The sequence below is a fragment of the Camelina sativa genome, chromosome 15 (genome assembly GCF_030686135.1).
Source record: "Camelina sativa cultivar CO46 ecotype springtype chromosome 15, ASM3068613v1".
NCBI lineage: Eukaryota > Viridiplantae > Streptophyta > Magnoliopsida > Brassicales > Brassicaceae > Camelina > Camelina sativa.
The window spans coordinates 23690148-23707681 of NC_141894.1; the positions used below are offsets into that span (position 1 = coordinate 23690148).

Below are 17534 nucleotides of genomic sequence, written 5' to 3' on the forward strand. Positions count from 1 at the left end.
GGTAGTTCAGGGCAGACAGGCCTTCTGAAGGAAGCATACACTCCTTTGCATTCCCTTCTTGATCAATGAACTTGTGGACATAGCTAGCGGGGTCTGTGGTAAGTCTCAGAAACTTGGAGCTCACCAAGTGTTGGTAGTCAAGATAGGATCGACGGTTACATGGTTCAAACTTGGAGAGATCCACTCCCGCTTTGTCGAAGAGAGGAGTTAGCACACCAACTATGGAAGTGGCGTTGGCCTTGCCTTTGATGATGTTCTTTGAGTAAGAAGCCAAGTAATGAGCAAGAATGCAACCATAGTTCACATCATCTCCTAAATCATCATAAACTTCTTCTCCCTCAAAATTTTTATCAATGTTATCCAAAAGGATCTTCTTTAACCCTTGGAAGATGAAGCATAACTCCAACTTGGTTGCTGCTCCAACCTCGCCTCTACTAAAGAGAGAGTGCCCAATAGTCTTGATTGCATAGCAAACTACCGGATGACGGACATGTGTGATCTTGGCCTTGTAGCTAACAAACTTCCCCCTTGCCAATGTGTTCCAAAGAAGATCAATCCCTTTGAAGTTAGGGAAACACAATTCACTGTTGTTCTCAAAACCATAAGCTTCACAAAGGTCTGGAATGGAGATCTTGTAGCCCATGGATCGCACCTTGAATGAGATTGTTCCTTCACTAGCTATGGGGACCCTTGGATTCTTGAACTTGTAAACCATGGTGCATAAGAAATCGATAGTAGGATCTGGATAAGTTGGATAATCCATCCTTGCAATCTCTTGAAGACCCATCTTGGTGAAGAACTCATCAAACTTATCAAGAAGACCCATCCTCTCCAGCAAAGCTCTATCGACAAACTTGGTGGGAACAACATTAATATTGCTGATTTTCTGAAGAGTTTTGATCTCACTTGATGTCCAAGGAGCTGCAGGTGGTTCAACTGTTGTTTCAGAAGTCTTCTTTTTCTTGGAGCTAGCTTTAGGACCAGCCATTGTACCTATAAACACATTCAAAACCAAATGAGTGACAAGAGAAAAATTCATATGAATTTTGCAAGTTCAAGTCTCAAATTGCCACAATTTATACTAATGTGATACAATGCAAATAAAGCCATTATCTCATTAACCAAAACAAGAGCAATAAACCACAAACTCAAACACAAATACACTCAATGTTCTACAAATATTCAAAAATTCTCACATTTTGCTAAAATCCTAAACTTGCCAAATTTCAAAGGGAATTGAACCAAATATCAGTCACAACTTTAAAGCAACATCAAAGCAAGCCAAAGAAATTAAAAGCCCCAAATTTTAACAAGTTTCAGCAGTTTTCGTCACTTTGCCAAATTAAGAACCCTAAACCACTAAAATTCAAAAAATTTCACCAAACTATGCAATACAAGCTCCAATAATCCGCACCTAAGGTTCACAAGGTCTGAAACAAGCATAATATCATCCTATTAACATGTAAACCTAGTTATACAAGAAATTTTCAGAATTTGACAAACCTTGGTGAATTCGAAATTATTGAGAAATAGAGATGTTACCTTGTTTGCTTGAGAAATAGAGTGATAAAGAAGGATTCTAGAGCAAAATTTGAGTGAAATAGAACTTTGAATCAATAAATTCGAGCAAGAACTGAGAGAGAGCTGTGTGAGTTTGGAAACGCAAAAGAGAGAACAAAGAGGAGGAAGGTTCGAGTGTTTGCTTGATTGTCTCTTTTATCTTGCCTCAAATCGAAATTGACCGGTTTAGGCCGGTTTGGAAGCTAGACCAAGGAGGATTTCCGGTTCAATCTAAGTAAAGCAAAGTCAGAATTTTGACTTACCTTGACTTACCTGGGCAGGGAGACTTTGATCGACCACACGATCGACCATTTGGTCGATCAAATTCTTTGTGTGATCGATCAAATACTCTATCATTTCCCATCTTCTGTGCCATCTGCGTGACATTGATCGACCACCCGATCGACCATTTGGTCGATCAAATACTTTGGGCAATCGACCATTTTGTCGATCAAACTCTTTGTGCAATCGATCAATCACTCGATTATTTGCCAAGTTCGGACAGGTGCCGGGTGAGACGATCGACCACACGATCGACCATTTGGTCGATCGTTCTTCCGCAATGATCGACCGTTTGGTCGATTGGTCCCTCGATCGTACGGACAAATCCTCATCACTTGAATTCTCATTGAGCTGATCTTAACACTCGACTTCCTGAAACTTTTAGCAACCAAAGAACAGGCAAAGCACACCAAATATACTAATTTAAACTGAGGAAAAAGAAAATATTTACAAGGATACCATGGGAATGCCTCCCAAGTGCGCTTGACGTTACCACACCTTTTAGGCTTCTTGGGGTTCCGAGAGAGAAACCGTGGTTCCTTCCTCGATGAAATCATTGGCAAAATAGGGCTTCAACCTCTGTCCATTCACAACAAACTCTTTCCCAGACTTGTTCAACAACACAAAGGCTCCATATGGTCGAACTTCTTTGATCTTGAATGGTCCTGACCAACGAAACTTGAGCTTTCCTGGGAATAGCCTCAACCGAGAGTTGAACAGCAAGACCAGGTCTCCATCTTTGAAAACCCTTGGAAGAATTCTCTTGTCATGGAATGCTTTTGTCCTCTCCTTGTAGATCTTTGAACTCTCATAAGCATCAAGGCGGATTTCCTCTAACTCATTCAATTGTACCAAGCGTTTCTCATGAGCACTCTTGATATCAAAGTTAAGAAGCTTGACTGCCCACATTTCCTTATACTCTAACTCAACTGGCAGATGACAAAACTTTCCATAGAGAAGGTTGAATGGATTTGTTCCAATTGGTGTCTTGTAGGCAGTTCTATATGCCCATAGAGCATCATCCAGCTTCTTTGCCCAATCCTTCCTTGTGATAACAACTGTTTGCTCAAGAATGGACTTGATTTCTCTGTTTGAAATCTCAACCTGACCACTAGTTTGGGGATGGTAAGGTGTAGCAACCTTATGCTTCACTCCATGCTTCTTGAGAAGACTCTCAAAGACCTTGTTGATAAAGTGTTTCCCTCCATCACTAATGACCACTCTTGGAATACCAAACCTTGGAAAAATGATTGTCTTGAACAACTTCAACACAACCTTTGCATCATTGGTAGGACTAGCTATGGCTTCCACCCATTTAAAGACATAATCAACAGCCACAAGTATGTAATTGTTACCATAGAAAGAAGGAAATGGTCCCATGAAGTCTATACCCCATACATCAAACACTTCAACCTTTAAAATAGGAGTTTGTGGCATTTCATTTCTCCTGCTGATGTTGCCTCGTCTTTGACATGAATCACACTTGGAGATGATTTCTTGAGTGTCTTTGAACATTGTAGGCCACCACAAACCAACTTGAAGAATCTTTGTGACTGTCTTGAATGTAGCAAAATGACCTCCATAGGCTGCTCCATGACAAAGCTCTGCTAACCCTTCTATCTCCTCCTTGGCAACACATCTTCTATAAATCTTGTCCTTACAAAGAGTGTAGAGGTATGGTGCATCCCAATAGTAGTTGTTGATGTCCTTGAAGAATTTTTTTCTATCATAACCCACCAAATTTGGTGGCTCTAGACCACAAACAAGATAGTTAACATAATCAGCATACCAAGGACCATTTTCCTCCAACCTCATCACCTCTCCAAGCTTTTTCCAAGTCTCATGGCTCTTCTCAAGGAGCTGAATTGCCATTATCTGTTCTTCAGGAAGTGCATCATTGATTGGAATCTCATTATCAATCCTTAATCTTGATAGATGATCAACTACTCCATTCTCAATGCCCTTCTTGTCTTTAATCACCAAATCAAACTCTTGAAGTAGCAATATCCATCTCAACAGCCTTGGCTTAGCATCCTTCTTTGCTAAAAGATATCTCAATGCTGCATGATCAGTGTGAACAACCACTTTTGAACCCACCAAGTATTGCCTAAACTTTTCAAATGCAAAGACAATAGCTAGGAGCTCTTTTTTTGTTGTAGCATACTTGATTTGGGATTCATCCAAGGTTCTACTTGCATAGTATATAACATGTAGCCTCTTGTCTTTTCTTTGACCAAGCACTGCTCCAACTGCATAGTCACTAGCATCACACATGATTTCAAATGGCAAATTCCAATCTGGAGCTTGAACTATTGGAGCACTAACCAACTCTTCCTTTATCTTCTTGAAAGCTTGAAGACACTCCTCATTAAACTCAAATTCAACTTCCTTACATAGCAGTCTTGTAAGAGGTCTAGCAATCTTTGAGAAGTCTTTAATGAACCTTCTATAGAATCCAGCATGGCCCAAAAAGCTCCTTATTCCCTTTACAGAATTTGGAGGCGCTAGGTTGGTCATCACATCAATGTTAACTCTATCAACTTCAATGCGTTTCTCAGAAATCTTATGACCCAAAACAATTCCTTCCTTCACCATGAAGTGACATTTCTCCCAGTTCAAGACCAGATTTGTTTCCTCACACCTCTTTAAGACCCTGCAAAAATTAGAAAGACAACCACAAAAAGAATTTCCATAGACAGAGAAGTCATCCATGAAAACCTCCACAACATCCTCAATGAGATCAGAAAAAATTGACATCATGCATCTTTGGAAAGTAGCTGGAGCATTACACAATCCAAATGGCATCCTTCTATAAGCAAAAGTACCATAAGGACATGTGAAAGTAGTATTTTCTTGATCATTAGGATGTATGGGGATTTGAAAGAAACCAGAATAACCATCAAGAAAGCAATAATGAGTATGACTAGCAAGCCTCTCTAACATTTGATCAATAAATGGTAAAGGAAAATGATATTTTCTAGAAGCAACATTGAGTCTCCTGTCCCCTATAATCAATACACATTCTATAACCAGTTATAGTTCTAGTAAGAATCAACTCATCTTTATCATTCTTAACAACTGTAACTCCTCCTTTCTTTGGCACCACATGTATAGGTGAAACCCATGTACTATCTGATATAGGATATATGATACCATCATCAAGGAGTTTAAGAATCTCTTTCCTCACCACATCTCTTAAGTTAGGGTTTAACCTTCTTTGTGGATCAATGGAAGTCATTGATTCATCATCTAAATGAATTCTATACATGCAAAGAGTTTCAGAAATTCCTTTAATATCATCAAGTGAATAACCAATAGCTCTCCTATACTCTTTTAATTCACCTAGAAGAGTAACAGTTTCTTGTTCACTAAGTTCCTCATTGATAATGACAGGGTAAGTAAAGTTTTTACCTAGAAAAACATACCTTTGCCCCTTAGGGAGTGGTTTGAGTTCAATCTTGGGTGCCTTAAGCTCACTCCAATCTTCATTTGAATCTACTTCAACTGAACACACCACTTGCTCTTTTAACTCAAGGAAGCTTCCACCATCTTTAGAAGGCTTTTGAGAGTCAAGGATCTTTTCATAACCTTCACTATCTTCCCTTAGTAAACCAAACTCTCCTTGTTTAACTGGCAAAGTGCTTTGGAGCTCATCTTCTATAGCCAATTCCTCCAAAAGCTCATCAGCTAAAGCTTCCATCTTTTCAATGTAGAAAACTTGACCATCAATTGTAGGCTTCCTCATCACTTTGTTGATGTCAAAAGTCAAAGCTTCCTTTCCCAAATTTAACTGAATTGTCCCACTCTTCACATCAATCATTGTTCCTGCTGTCCTTAAGAATGGTCTCCCCAAGATGAGTGGATCCTTTGGTTCTTCATCCATTTCAAGCACAACAAAATCGGTTGGGATCTCAAAATGACCAATCATCACTGGTAGATCTTCAAGTACTCCAACTGGTGTTCTAACTGACCTATCAGCAAGAACAAGGGTGATCATACACTTCTTGTAGTGTGTGAAACCCAATCTTTTTGCAACTGAGAGAGGCATCAAGCTCACACTAGACCCCAGATCACATAAACAATTGCCAAAAAATAGAAGTCCCAATGTACAAGGGAGAGTGAAGCTACCAGAATCTTCAAGCTTCTTTGCTACCACCTTGTTTTGAATAATAGCACTACACTCATGAGTCAAGATAACCTTTCCTTGTAGAACTTTCTTCTTCTCCAAAACTGCATCCTTGAGGAACTTGCTGTATGATGGGTTCAAAAAGAATGCATCGATGATAGGCATTGTGATAGCAACATCCTTCATTTGTGCATCAAACATGGCTCTATACTTGTCCACTTGTTGCTTCTTGAACTGTCCAGGAAATGGCAATCTTGGTTCATATGGTGGAGGCACAAATAGAGTTTCTTTGGAAACACCTTTATTTTTCTTGGAAACTTCATCAATGACCTTGTCTTGCTTTGGTTCCTCAACCACTTTACTCTTCCCTTTGTCAACCACAACTCCTTCAGCTTCTTCGTCTTTACCCAAGTCTTTCAATATCAACTCATCTTCAACCTCAATTTCAACCACTACCTCCCCTCCTTTAGGCTCAATGTCCCTATTGAGCTCATTAGTTGGTAGTTGCTTACCACTTCTCAACATGATGGCATTGATGAACTCTTTGAGTTTTGGTTCGGGTTTCCATGGTAAAGAACCCATTTGTCTTGTTGATGATGAAGAAGCTTGTCCTTGGACTTGTGTTTGTAACGTTTCAAACTTAGCATTTAACTCACCATAGACATTGTCAACCTTTTGGTGCATAGCTTTCATTTGTGTAGCAAGTTCAATGGCTCCTCTCCCTTGTCCTTCAAGGATTTGTCTAAGTAGAGCAGTTGTGTCATCTACTTGACCTTGAGGATGTGGTGCATTCATTTGCTGCTGTGGTTGGGAATAGCTTTGAGGTTTGGCTTGGTGATTCCCTTGAGGCTTTGGTTGATAGTTGGGTTGAGAAGGAAAACAAGGTGGTTTTTGTGGTGGATAAGACTGATCTTGTGGGTTCTCCACATTGGTTCTGCGGTAAGAGAGGTTAGGGTGGTTGCGGTAATTGGCATTGAACTTGTTATACCCTTGTCCACCCACATAGTTGACCTCTTCTTGTCCCTCAACACAAGCTTCCATTCCCTCTTGATACCCTTGATAGACATCACTCTTTGTAACAAAGTGGACTGGCTTTTGAGTGGCAAGAATCATCCTATCCATCTTGTCATTCAATGCTTTGATCTCCTTGCGGTGATGCTCATTCATATCAGAATGATCCCTTGTAGTTCGATCATAATCCTCCCCATAGTTGCCAGCACTTTGAGCAAGATTCTCCACCAAAGTCATACCAACATCAACATCTTGGCCAAGAGAGTTACCATTACTTGCTGTGTCAAGCAACATCCTTATCTTTGGTAGCACCCCTCTGTATAATGTGCTGAGAAGAGACTCCATGGAGAAACCATGATGAGGACATTGCCTAGTATAGCCCTTGAACCTCTCCCATGCTTCACAAAAACTCTCATTTCCCTTTTGAGCAAAGCTTGATATTTCATTCCTCAACCTTGCTGTTCTTGTAGTAGAGAAAAAATTGGATAGGAAAGCTCTCTTGCATTGATCCCAAGAGGTGATTGATCCCATTGGCAGGTTCTTCTCCCAAGTCCTAGCTTTATCTCCAAGAGAAAACGGAAATAGGCGGAGTTTGAATGCATCTTCAGAGATACCATTGATTTTTACTGTCCCACACATCATATCAAACTGATCCAAGTGGTCAAGAGGGTCTTGCATAGGCAAACCAGGAAACTTTGAGCTCTCCACCATGTTGATAAGACTTGACTTGATCTCATAGTTATTGTTCTCAATAGCAGGTGCTCTAATTCCTTGGCGGTTCCCATGAATGTTTGGTTGATCAAAAGCTCCAATGAATCGTGGTTTTCTCGGAGGATGGAGAGGAGCTTGGTTTGCATTGTGTTGATCATTTCCACTATGACCAGCAGCAGGAGGAGGATTGTTATCCATAGCTTGGCGGGCTAAACAGCGGTTCTCTCTTTCAAGATGGGGAATGTCGTCAACAGGCTCAAATAAGTTGGCTTGGCCTTGACTTCTCAAGTTCATAGACCTTGCAAAAGAGAATTCAAAACACCAATGCAAACTAAGTAAGTAACAATGTAAAAGAAATGAATAGGCTCAGGCAAAGTTGAAATCCTAATGGTCAAATTGAATGCAAATGGGCAACAGCGCCAAATTGATGTAGTACTTTTACTTCAATTATTTTATCAATCCACAATTTGCATTAACCAACACACCAAGAATACACAAAGATGCTTAATCTATTCTTAAACAGGAAAAGTTCTTTTGTCTCAAACTTAACTAACAAAATGATTTAACGAAAGGAAACAAGACTTTGCAAACTCAAGGCAATAGAACACAACTAGCAACAATACTGAAAATCAAGAATAAACAAGAGAACCTTGGGCAAGGTAATTGACTTGGGAGATAGCTAATCAATCCTAAATGTCTAAGCAACAATCAAGAACAATCCTATGGCTAAGAACACTTATGCAAATCAATTCACTTTCATGATAAAGATCCTATGCTAAACAAGTGATAATCAACAATTTCCAAAGATAATCACAAGGCAAGCATGCATTAAGAACAAGTCTAAATACCACTAAGCACCCTAATCATCAATTTCCATTGGCAGGTTACTACAGGAGGTTTGTGCAGGGTTTTGCAAGTAGAGCACGCCCTATGACTAAGTTGACTGGGAAGGATGTTCCTTTTGTGTGGTCACAGGAGTGTGAGGAGGGCTTTGAAAGCCTTAAGGATGTAAGATTAGAAACAAAGAGAGTAAGATGATCAAGTGTGTAGAAGAAGAGAGTTTGAGTGTGATCGAGAGAGAGTATACGAGAGAGAGAGAGAGAGTGTAAGAGATAAAAGTGTAGAAGAAGAAAAGAACTTCTTACTTAAAATGAATCCTAGTTACATCCTAATTATAGACAAGGGAATAAGCATATTCCTACAAGATCCTATACACAATTTACATAGCTTGATAGTGACCTTCCTTCCTTAAGTCAACATGTGACTCTTCTAGGCGCCCACTTGCTTGAGATCTCCAACGGCTAAGGAAGGAAGGATCTAGATATTTTTGGTGAGACTTAAGGCTCCTTCTTCAAGGGCTTTACTCGTGTTTGACTTCAAGGGCTGGACTCACTTCATCTCTCATCTGTACGGACGGCCCATTGAATGTGTTAACCAAGTATATTTAGACTTTTCATCAATAAAAGTGACAAAATATTTTTGATTTTCTCTAGACAAACATGGAGAAGTCCACACATCCCAATGAACCAAATCAAAACAATTCTCATAAATAGTTAAAGACTTTGGGAAAACAGTTTTGCAATGTTTACCAAGTATACAAGCCTCACATTCATTGTTTTTAAAAGAAATACTTGGAAACATAATCTCTAAGGCACGAGAGAGAGGATGTCCTAATCTAGCATGCCATATAGCATTGTTTACTTTAATAGAAACATAACTAAAACAAGATGCATTAGAGGAAGATAGATTTAAGTCTTCAAGAACATATAAGTCACCCTTGGAACCTCCTTGTCCAAGAACTTGACTGGTCTCAATATCCTGAAAATGCACATTGTTAGGACCAAAGATAGCATAACAGTTTAAATCGGTAGTGGCTCGTTTAATCGAGAGTAAGTTTGATGTAAAGCTAGGCATATAAAACGCTTTAGTTGTCTTATCAAATAACTTTAGATTACCAATTCCTTTAACTGGAACTCTATCACCATTAGCTATAATCACATTTCCATTGGCCGGTTTAATTTCACTAATTAGCCTAGAGTCACTAATCATATGATGCGAGGCTCCGGAATCAACTATAAGCGGTTTAGTTTGAATTAAAGCAAGATAAGAGTTACCAGAGTTTTCTTTGAGTGCTTTAATGAGAGCATCAAGGTCAGACTTCCTCACTAGGTCAGAGTTGGCGGCCAGGGCGGTTCCGTTCACATCCGAGAATGCTGATTTGGCTCTGCACTCGGCGGCTCCATGGTCGCTTGATGTGCTCTTGGTGCTCCACGGTTGTTCATCGACCGGTTGGCTCGAAGATGTGGGTGAAGAATCCAACACTGATTCTTGAAATGACCCGGCTTCTTGCAATGATTGCACACTGGAGGGTTCTTGTTGTCACCTCGATAGTAGCCCTTGTTTGCAGTCGCCACTTCAGCCTTGTTAGCGGTTACAAGCTCCCCCTTGCTTCCAAACAGCCCCATGGAGCCGTGCTCCTTTTGAATCTGGCTACACACGTCCTCTAGGCTAGGAAGCTTGTCCGACCTCAAGATATGCTTGATGAGGTCGTTGTAGGACGGATTCAATGTGAGAAGGAGGCCGAACACCTTGTCTTGCTCACGCCTCTTGTTCAAGATGGCCGGATCAAGGGTAGCCGGTCTAAGCATCTCAAGCTCAGCCCAATGAGACAGAAACTTCCCAAAGTGTTTGGTGAACTCCATGTCTTCTTGGCTTAGGTTGTTAATGGCCCGCTTGATCTCAAAGACTCGGTTTAAATTTGTGGTGTTACCGAACACATTTTGTAATGTGTCCCATAGATCTTTAGCCGTCTCGCAATATGAGTAGGCTTCGACTATTGGAGCGTCAAGAGAGTTTTGTATGATAGCAAGAAAACTTTGGTCTTCTTGAAACCATTTGTCTTCACCACTTGTGACCACTTCTTTGCCGTCTTTAGTAGGCTCTTCCTTGGGAGCCTCACTCGTGGTAATATGGGTCCAAAGCCCTCGGCCGTATAGTGCCGTCTTCGTGGTCCTTGCCCACAACAAGTAGTTCTCTCCTTTGAGACTAACTCCAACAATCAAGGTCTTGGTGCCTTCCATGGAGTTTTGTCCACCGGTCAATAGTATTACCCAACGGATAAACAGGATCAAATTTTGAGATTACAATGAAAACGAAGATAAAGAAAGAGCGGAATTTTGTGAATAGTGAAGGATTTGTAACTAGGAACAATGAGGCTCTGATACCATATAAAACTCGAAACAAAGAGAGTAAGATGATCAAGTGTGTAGAAGAAGAGAGTTTGAGTATGATCGAGAGAGAGTATAAGAGAGAGAGAGTGTAAGAGATAAAAGTGTAGAAGAAGAAAAAAACTTCTTACTTAAAATGAATCCTATTACATCCTAATTATAGACAAGAGAATAAGCATATTCCTACAAGATCCTATACACGATTTACATAGCTTGATAGTGACCTTCCTTCCTTAAGTCAACATGTGACTCTTTTAGGCGCCCACTTGCTTGAGATCTCCAACGGCTAAGGAAGGAAGGATCTAGATATTTTTGTTGAGACTTAAGGCTTCTTCGTCAAGGGCTTTACTCGTGTTTGACTTCTAGGGCTGGACTCACTTCATCTCTCAACTGTACGGACGGCCCATTGAATGTGTTGTACCGTGAGCGACTAAGATGTACCGTGATCTCAAGAGGTACTATCATTGGATCGGGATGAAGAAGGATGTGGTTAGTTGGGTTTCGAGGTGAGATGTGTGTCAGCTTGTGAAGGCTGAGCATCAGGTTCCTGGCGGGTTACTGAAGAGTTTACCCATTCCTGAGTGGAAGTGGGATATGATCACCATGGATTTTGTGGTAGGATTGCCAGTGTCACGGACCTTTGATGCTATTTGGGTCATTATGGACCAGTTGACTAAGTCAGCACATTTTCTGGCCATTAAGAAGACTGATGGAGCAGCGGTCTTGGCTGAGAAGTATGTGAGAGAGATAGTCAGATTGCATGGGGTGCGAGCGAGCATTGTGTCTGACAGGGATTCTAAGTTCACTTCGGTGTTCTAGAAGGCATTTCAGGCAGAGATGGGCACGAAGGTTCATATGAGTACAGCTTATCATCCCTAGATAGGTGGACACTCTGAGGATGTGTGTGTTGGATTAGGGTGGCCATTGGGCAGATCACCTGAACCTGGTAGAGTTTGCTTACAACAACAGTTATCAGGCGAGTATTAAGATGGATCCTTATGAGGCTTTGTATGGGAGACCATGTCGTACACCATTATGCTGGACTCAGGTGGGGAAGAGGAGCATGTTTGGTGCTACTTTTGTTCAGGAGACCATAGAGAAGATTCAGGTTCTAAAGCTGAACATGAAGGAGGCTCAGGATAGGCAGAGGAGTTATGCTGATAGGAGGAGGAGAGATCTTGAGTTTCAGGTAGGAGACAGAGTGTACCTCAAGATGGCCATGTTGTGGGGTCCGAACAGGTCATTATCAGATACTAAGTTGAGTCCGAGGTATATAGACCGGAGTTACGTGAGGTTATGCATGCATTCCATAAGGTTTTCCATGTGTCTATGTTGCGGAAGTGTCTCCGTGAGGGTGAGTAGGTGTTGGCTAAGATTCCTGAGGATCTTCAGCCTAACATGACATTGGAGGCGAGACCAGTGAGGGTTCTCGAGAGGAGGATCAAGGAACTTCGGAAGAAAAAGATTCCTTTGATGAGAGTCCTGTGGGACTGTGATGGTGTTGAGGAGCAGACTTGGGAGCATGAGGCGAAGATGAAAGCAAGGTTCAAGAAGTGGTATGAGAAGCAAGCCGCGACTTGAGCTTGTTTAGCCTGGTCGCATCTGTAATCCGTGGCTGGAGCGGGAATGGAGTATTCCAGCCCATCTCTCTTGTTTACTCGGTCGCTTGGGGTGGTTGGTTGTGCAACTCCGTAAAAAGATGAGGTGGTGCTTGGGGTACAAAGTTTCCGTGAGGCGGGGTTTTTGGAGGAAAGTTTCTTGAAATAGAAGTTTCCAAAAGTGGAAAGTTTCCAAAAATGGAAAGTTCTAGATATGAAAAGTTTTAAGGGAGTTAGAATTTGTCCATTTTAGTGGTGGAGAGCCTTTGAGGGTCTTGTGTGTGGCCTTAGTGGCGGACTTTCGAGTTAGTGTGCCCGTGTATGGCAGTCTTTTTAAACATTGTGTGGCCTTTGTGGCGGGCTGTTTAGTTGTGTTTGGCCTTTGTGGCGGGCTGTTTAGCCGTGTGTGGCCTTTATGGCGGGCTGTTTAGCCAATTGCGTGGCGTTTGTGGCGGGCTGTTTAGCCATAGTGTCTTTGTGACGGTCCTTCGGGACAGATGGTCTTTGTGACGGTCCTTCGGGACGAGAGGCCTTGGTGGCGGTCCTCTTTAGGACATTTGTTTGGCCTTGGTGGCGGTCCTCTTTAGGACATTTGTTTTGCCTTGGTTGCGGTCCTCTTTAGGACATTTTGTTTGGCCTTGGTGGCGGTCCTCTTTAGGACATTTTGTTTGGCCTTGGTGGCGGTCCTCTTTAGGATATTTTGTTCGGCCTTGGTGGCGGCCCTTGTGGCAGGTATATGATCCTTGTGTGGTCATGAGGTATTCCAGTGAGGGGATATGTTGTTGGTAGGACATTGAGATGTTTTACGCGAGCCACGGGAAGGAAACCTGGATAGGGATAGGACTCAGACGTGTTTAGAATTGTTTGCTCGCGACTCTTGGAGGACTTAGGTTCTCCTAGTACTGCCATATTCAGAGACTTTGTGGCTTGGGAATATGGTGGGTATATCGACTTCGGATGACGATCCAGGGGCGCGCTGTAGGGTGGCAACCCGAGAGACGAGTTTTTGATTTTTCCTTATATATTTTATGGCATGCGGGTTTAGGCCCGATGAGGAGCCAACATTGGCATACAGACTTAGGTCTGATAAGGAGCCAATAAAAACTCAAGGTTTAGGCCTATGAGTAAAGGAAAGTCCAAAAAGTCAAGAGCATATAATGCCTGGAGCGTGAGTTTATCGCCTAGAGGTGACCTTCTGTAGATCGGTCAGAGGAGTGCGGGCCGTGGAGACGGTCGCATGGGAGTCCTTGGCTGATGGTTGTTCGAGATTCGAGGATGAATCTAGATTGGTGGGGGAGAATTGTAACATCCGTGAACCGAAATCCCGGTTTGGGAGTTGCATCGGTCGATGCAAAGTGTGCATCGGTCGATGCAAGGTCAAGTTCCTGCGTTTTGACTTAAGTCAAACGCTGCGTTTTGGGTGAAGAAAAAACCCTTAACACGATTTTTGTCTCCTTTGTTTGGTGGTGGCCATTTTTGAGAAATAGAAAGAGAGAAAAAGCTTTGTGAGAGTTTTTGAGCGTTTTTGGGAGATTCTTGGAGGTTGGTGACGTTTCTTGGTGAGATTTGTAGCTGGGATCATCGTGGGAGCTTCCTAGAAGCGTTTTCTTCTTGTGTTTAGGTTCAGATTCTTCTTGGCAAAGGTAAGAACAGGACCATGGCTTATCTAAGCTAGAGAACTCTTTAATCTGCTTGTTGTGTGATGTTAGACTTGTTAGATTGTTGCTATGGACATTAGGAAGCTTTCTTGTGGCTTGAGATCAAGTTTTGTGGTTGTAGGAACGAAGATCCAGCAAGAAGCTTCGGAGGAAAACGATGCTCAGCATTGCATCGGTCGATGCACATTGTGCGTCGGTCGATGCAGATGCGAGTACAGCGCGTAAACTCTAGGGTTTCGTGTTATGTCAAGCATGCGTAGGTCGATGCATTGGGAGCATCGGTCGATGCAAGTTAACCTTGCATCGGTCAACACAGATCTTGCGTCGGTCGACGCAACCTCCATTTGGTATCGGTCGATGCATGTTGGTGTCGGTCGATGCAGACTCCTGGTTTGTTGATTGGTTGTTGATGATGGTTAGAGATGACTCTATTGCTTGTGTGTATAGCCCAGTAGATGGGAGGATTGCCTTACTGAGTGTTTATAAAATACTGATGCATTGCAATATGTGTTTGTGGTCCAGGTAAAGGCAAAGTGTGATCATGGAATCAAGGCAATGAAGAGGAGGATATTCTAGGGACTCGGTTTGATGTTGTCTAGCATTGCTAGGTTGCTAGAGTTGGGTCATTAGAAACATTGCTAGGTTGCTGGTTTCATGTTTCCGGATGTTTGGTTATTGGATATTGTTTATGTTATACTATTGGTTTATTATTGGATTACTATTGGATATTGGTATTGTTATTCCTCTGTTGATTGTGATTGTGGTTAGGTGGCTAGTGGGTATGGGACCACTAGCTGTAGTTTAATTATTTATTATATAAAAAAATGGTCGGTCCTTTCAAATCATTTGGGGAGAGTTTCCAAAAGAACCGGTGTTTCCCTACTGTAACCGATGGAGGTGGATGATCATGATATTCTTGATATACCTTAAAAAAAAAGTACTCTTGAGATAAAATAATTTGTGATACTCAATACAATATTATAATTATTTCTATTTTATTTCTATTTTAATTTTTCTTAAAATGATTCACACAATCGTACCTTGTTAGTTAAACACATAAGTAAATTTCTGTTTTAATTGTTTACGAGCCATGACTCATGGCCGTCACTAACTTTTCGAGGGCTACAATCAAAGAAAAAAATGGGCTAAATTTTGTGACTCTATGCAATAATACATATATATATATATATATATATATATTTTTTAAATATTTATTATAACTGTAACAACCGTCCCATGGACTCCACTAGCCCACCGCTAGCCGCCCCAACGGACCGTCCGTAGACCCTGCTAGCCCCCCGCTAGCCGTCCCAACGGACACTAAGCTGGCTCTGCAGGGCATCGAGCCTAACCCATCACTGTGGATATCCAAATCCAAAGTAGGTTATTGGTGCGCCAGGCGTTCCTCGAACCTTGGTCCCCTGAAACGACCAACCTTTTCTAAAAAAAATAAATAATAATAAATATAATATAATAAATTAACTATAACTAGTGGTCCCATACCCACTAGCCACCTAACCACAATCACAACCAACAGCGGAATAACAATACCAATAACCAATAAATAATATCAAATAAATATAATAACCAATAGAATAATATCTAGTATTAATTCCAATCATAAACTAATGATCCAAACAACATAAACCAGTGAACCAACAATCCTAAGCAATATTCTAGGACTCAACTCTAGCAACCTAACAGAAGCTAGACAACCAAGCGAACCACTAGAACATCCTCCTCTTCATTGCCTTGATTCCACGGTCACACATTGCCTTTACCTGCACCACAAACACATATGCAATGCATGAGTATTTTATAAACACTCAGTAAGGCAATCCTCCCATCTACTGGGCTATACACACAAGCAATAGAGTATCAATAACCAACACACAACAATCAACAAACGACAAATAACAAACCAGGACTCAGCATCGACCGACGCCAACATGCATCGACCGATGCCAAATGGGGAAGCATCGATCGACACAGAAGCTGCATCGACTGATGCAAGTGTAACTTGCATCGACCGATACCCAATACGCATCGACCGACGCATGCTCGACGTAACATGAAAACCCTAGAGTTTTATGCATCGATAGACGCAACGTCGAGCACCGTGTTTTCCCCGAAGCTTCTCGCCGGATCTTCGTTCCTACAACCATAAACCTCGATCCCAAGCCACAAGAAAGCTTCCTACGTCCATAGCAACGAAATAACAGGTCTAACATCACACAACAAACATATTAAAGAGTCCTCTAGCTTAGATAAGCCATGGTCATGCACTTACCTTTGCCACAGAAGAATCTGAACCTCTAACAAACAAGAACAAGCCTCTAGGAAGCTCCTACAACGATCAGCTACAGATCTCACCAAGAAACGCCACAAATCTCCAGAAATCACCAAGAACTCTCAATAACTTTTTCTCTCCTTTCGTTTCTCTCAATAACGGCCACCACCCACGAATGAGACAAGAACTCGCGTTAAGGGTTTTTCCTTCACCAAAAACGCAGTGTTTGACTTAAGTCAACACGCAGAGAATTGAGTTAGCATCGACCGATGCTCCAACTGCATCGATCGATGCACACCCTAAACCGGGATTCCAGTTCGCGGGTGTTACAATTCTCCCCCACCAAACTAGATTCGTCCTCGAATCTCAAACAACCATCAGCCAAGGACTCCCGTGCAACCGTCTCCACGGCCTGCACTCCTCCGACCGATCTACAGAAAGTCACCTCTAGGCGATAGACTCACGGTCTAGGCATCATTTGCTCTCAACTTTTGGACTTTCCTTTACTCATAGGCCTAGACCTTGAGTTCTTACTGGCTCCTCATCAGACCTAAGTCTGCATGCCAAATGTTGGCTCCTCATCGGGCCTAAACCCGCATGCCATAATATATAAGGAAAAATCCAAACTCGTCTCTCAGGTGGTCACCCTACAGCGCGCCTTCGGACCGTCGTCCGAAGTCGATATACCAATCATACTCCCAAGCCACAAAGTCTCTGAATATGGCAGTACTATGAGAACCTAAGTCCTCCAAGAGCTGCGAGCAAACAATTCTGAACACGTCTGATACTATCCCTATCCAGGTTTCCTTCCCGTGGCTCGCGTAAAACATTTCAATGTCCTACCAACCACATATCCCCTCACTGGAATACCGCATGACCACTCAAAGATCATATACATGCCACAAGGGCCGCCACAAAGGCCAAACAAAATGTCCTAAAGAGGACCGCCACCAAGGCCAAACAAAATGTCCTAAAGAGTACCGCCACCAAGGCCCAACAAATGTCCTAAAGAGGACCACCACCAAGGCCAAACAAATGTCCTAAAGAGGACCGTCAAAAAGACACTCTGGC

At 42.0% G+C, this 17534-nt stretch overlaps 1 protein-coding gene and 1 non-coding gene across 2 annotated transcripts; one reads left to right on the forward strand and one right to left on the reverse strand.

Annotated features, from left to right (window-relative positions):
• Window positions 1-2343: 2343 nt before the first annotated feature.
• Window positions 2344-7984, reverse strand: LOC147926995 (uncharacterized). The gene is made up of 4 exons (XM_087487264.1): window positions 6971-7984; window positions 5268-6817; window positions 4420-4495; window positions 2344-2385 (listed from the first exon to the last, which is right to left on the reverse strand). The coding sequence occupies exons 1-4, from the start codon at window positions 7982-7984 to the stop codon at window positions 2344-2346; spliced, it is 2682 nt and encodes an 893-aa protein (XP_087343390.1).
• LOC147926996 (small nucleolar RNA R71) lies at window positions 7329-7435 on the forward strand. The gene has a single exon (XR_015583076.1). It is a non-coding gene; the product is annotated as a small nucleolar RNA R71 (small nucleolar RNA).
• Window positions 7985-17534: the final 9550 nt, after the last annotated feature.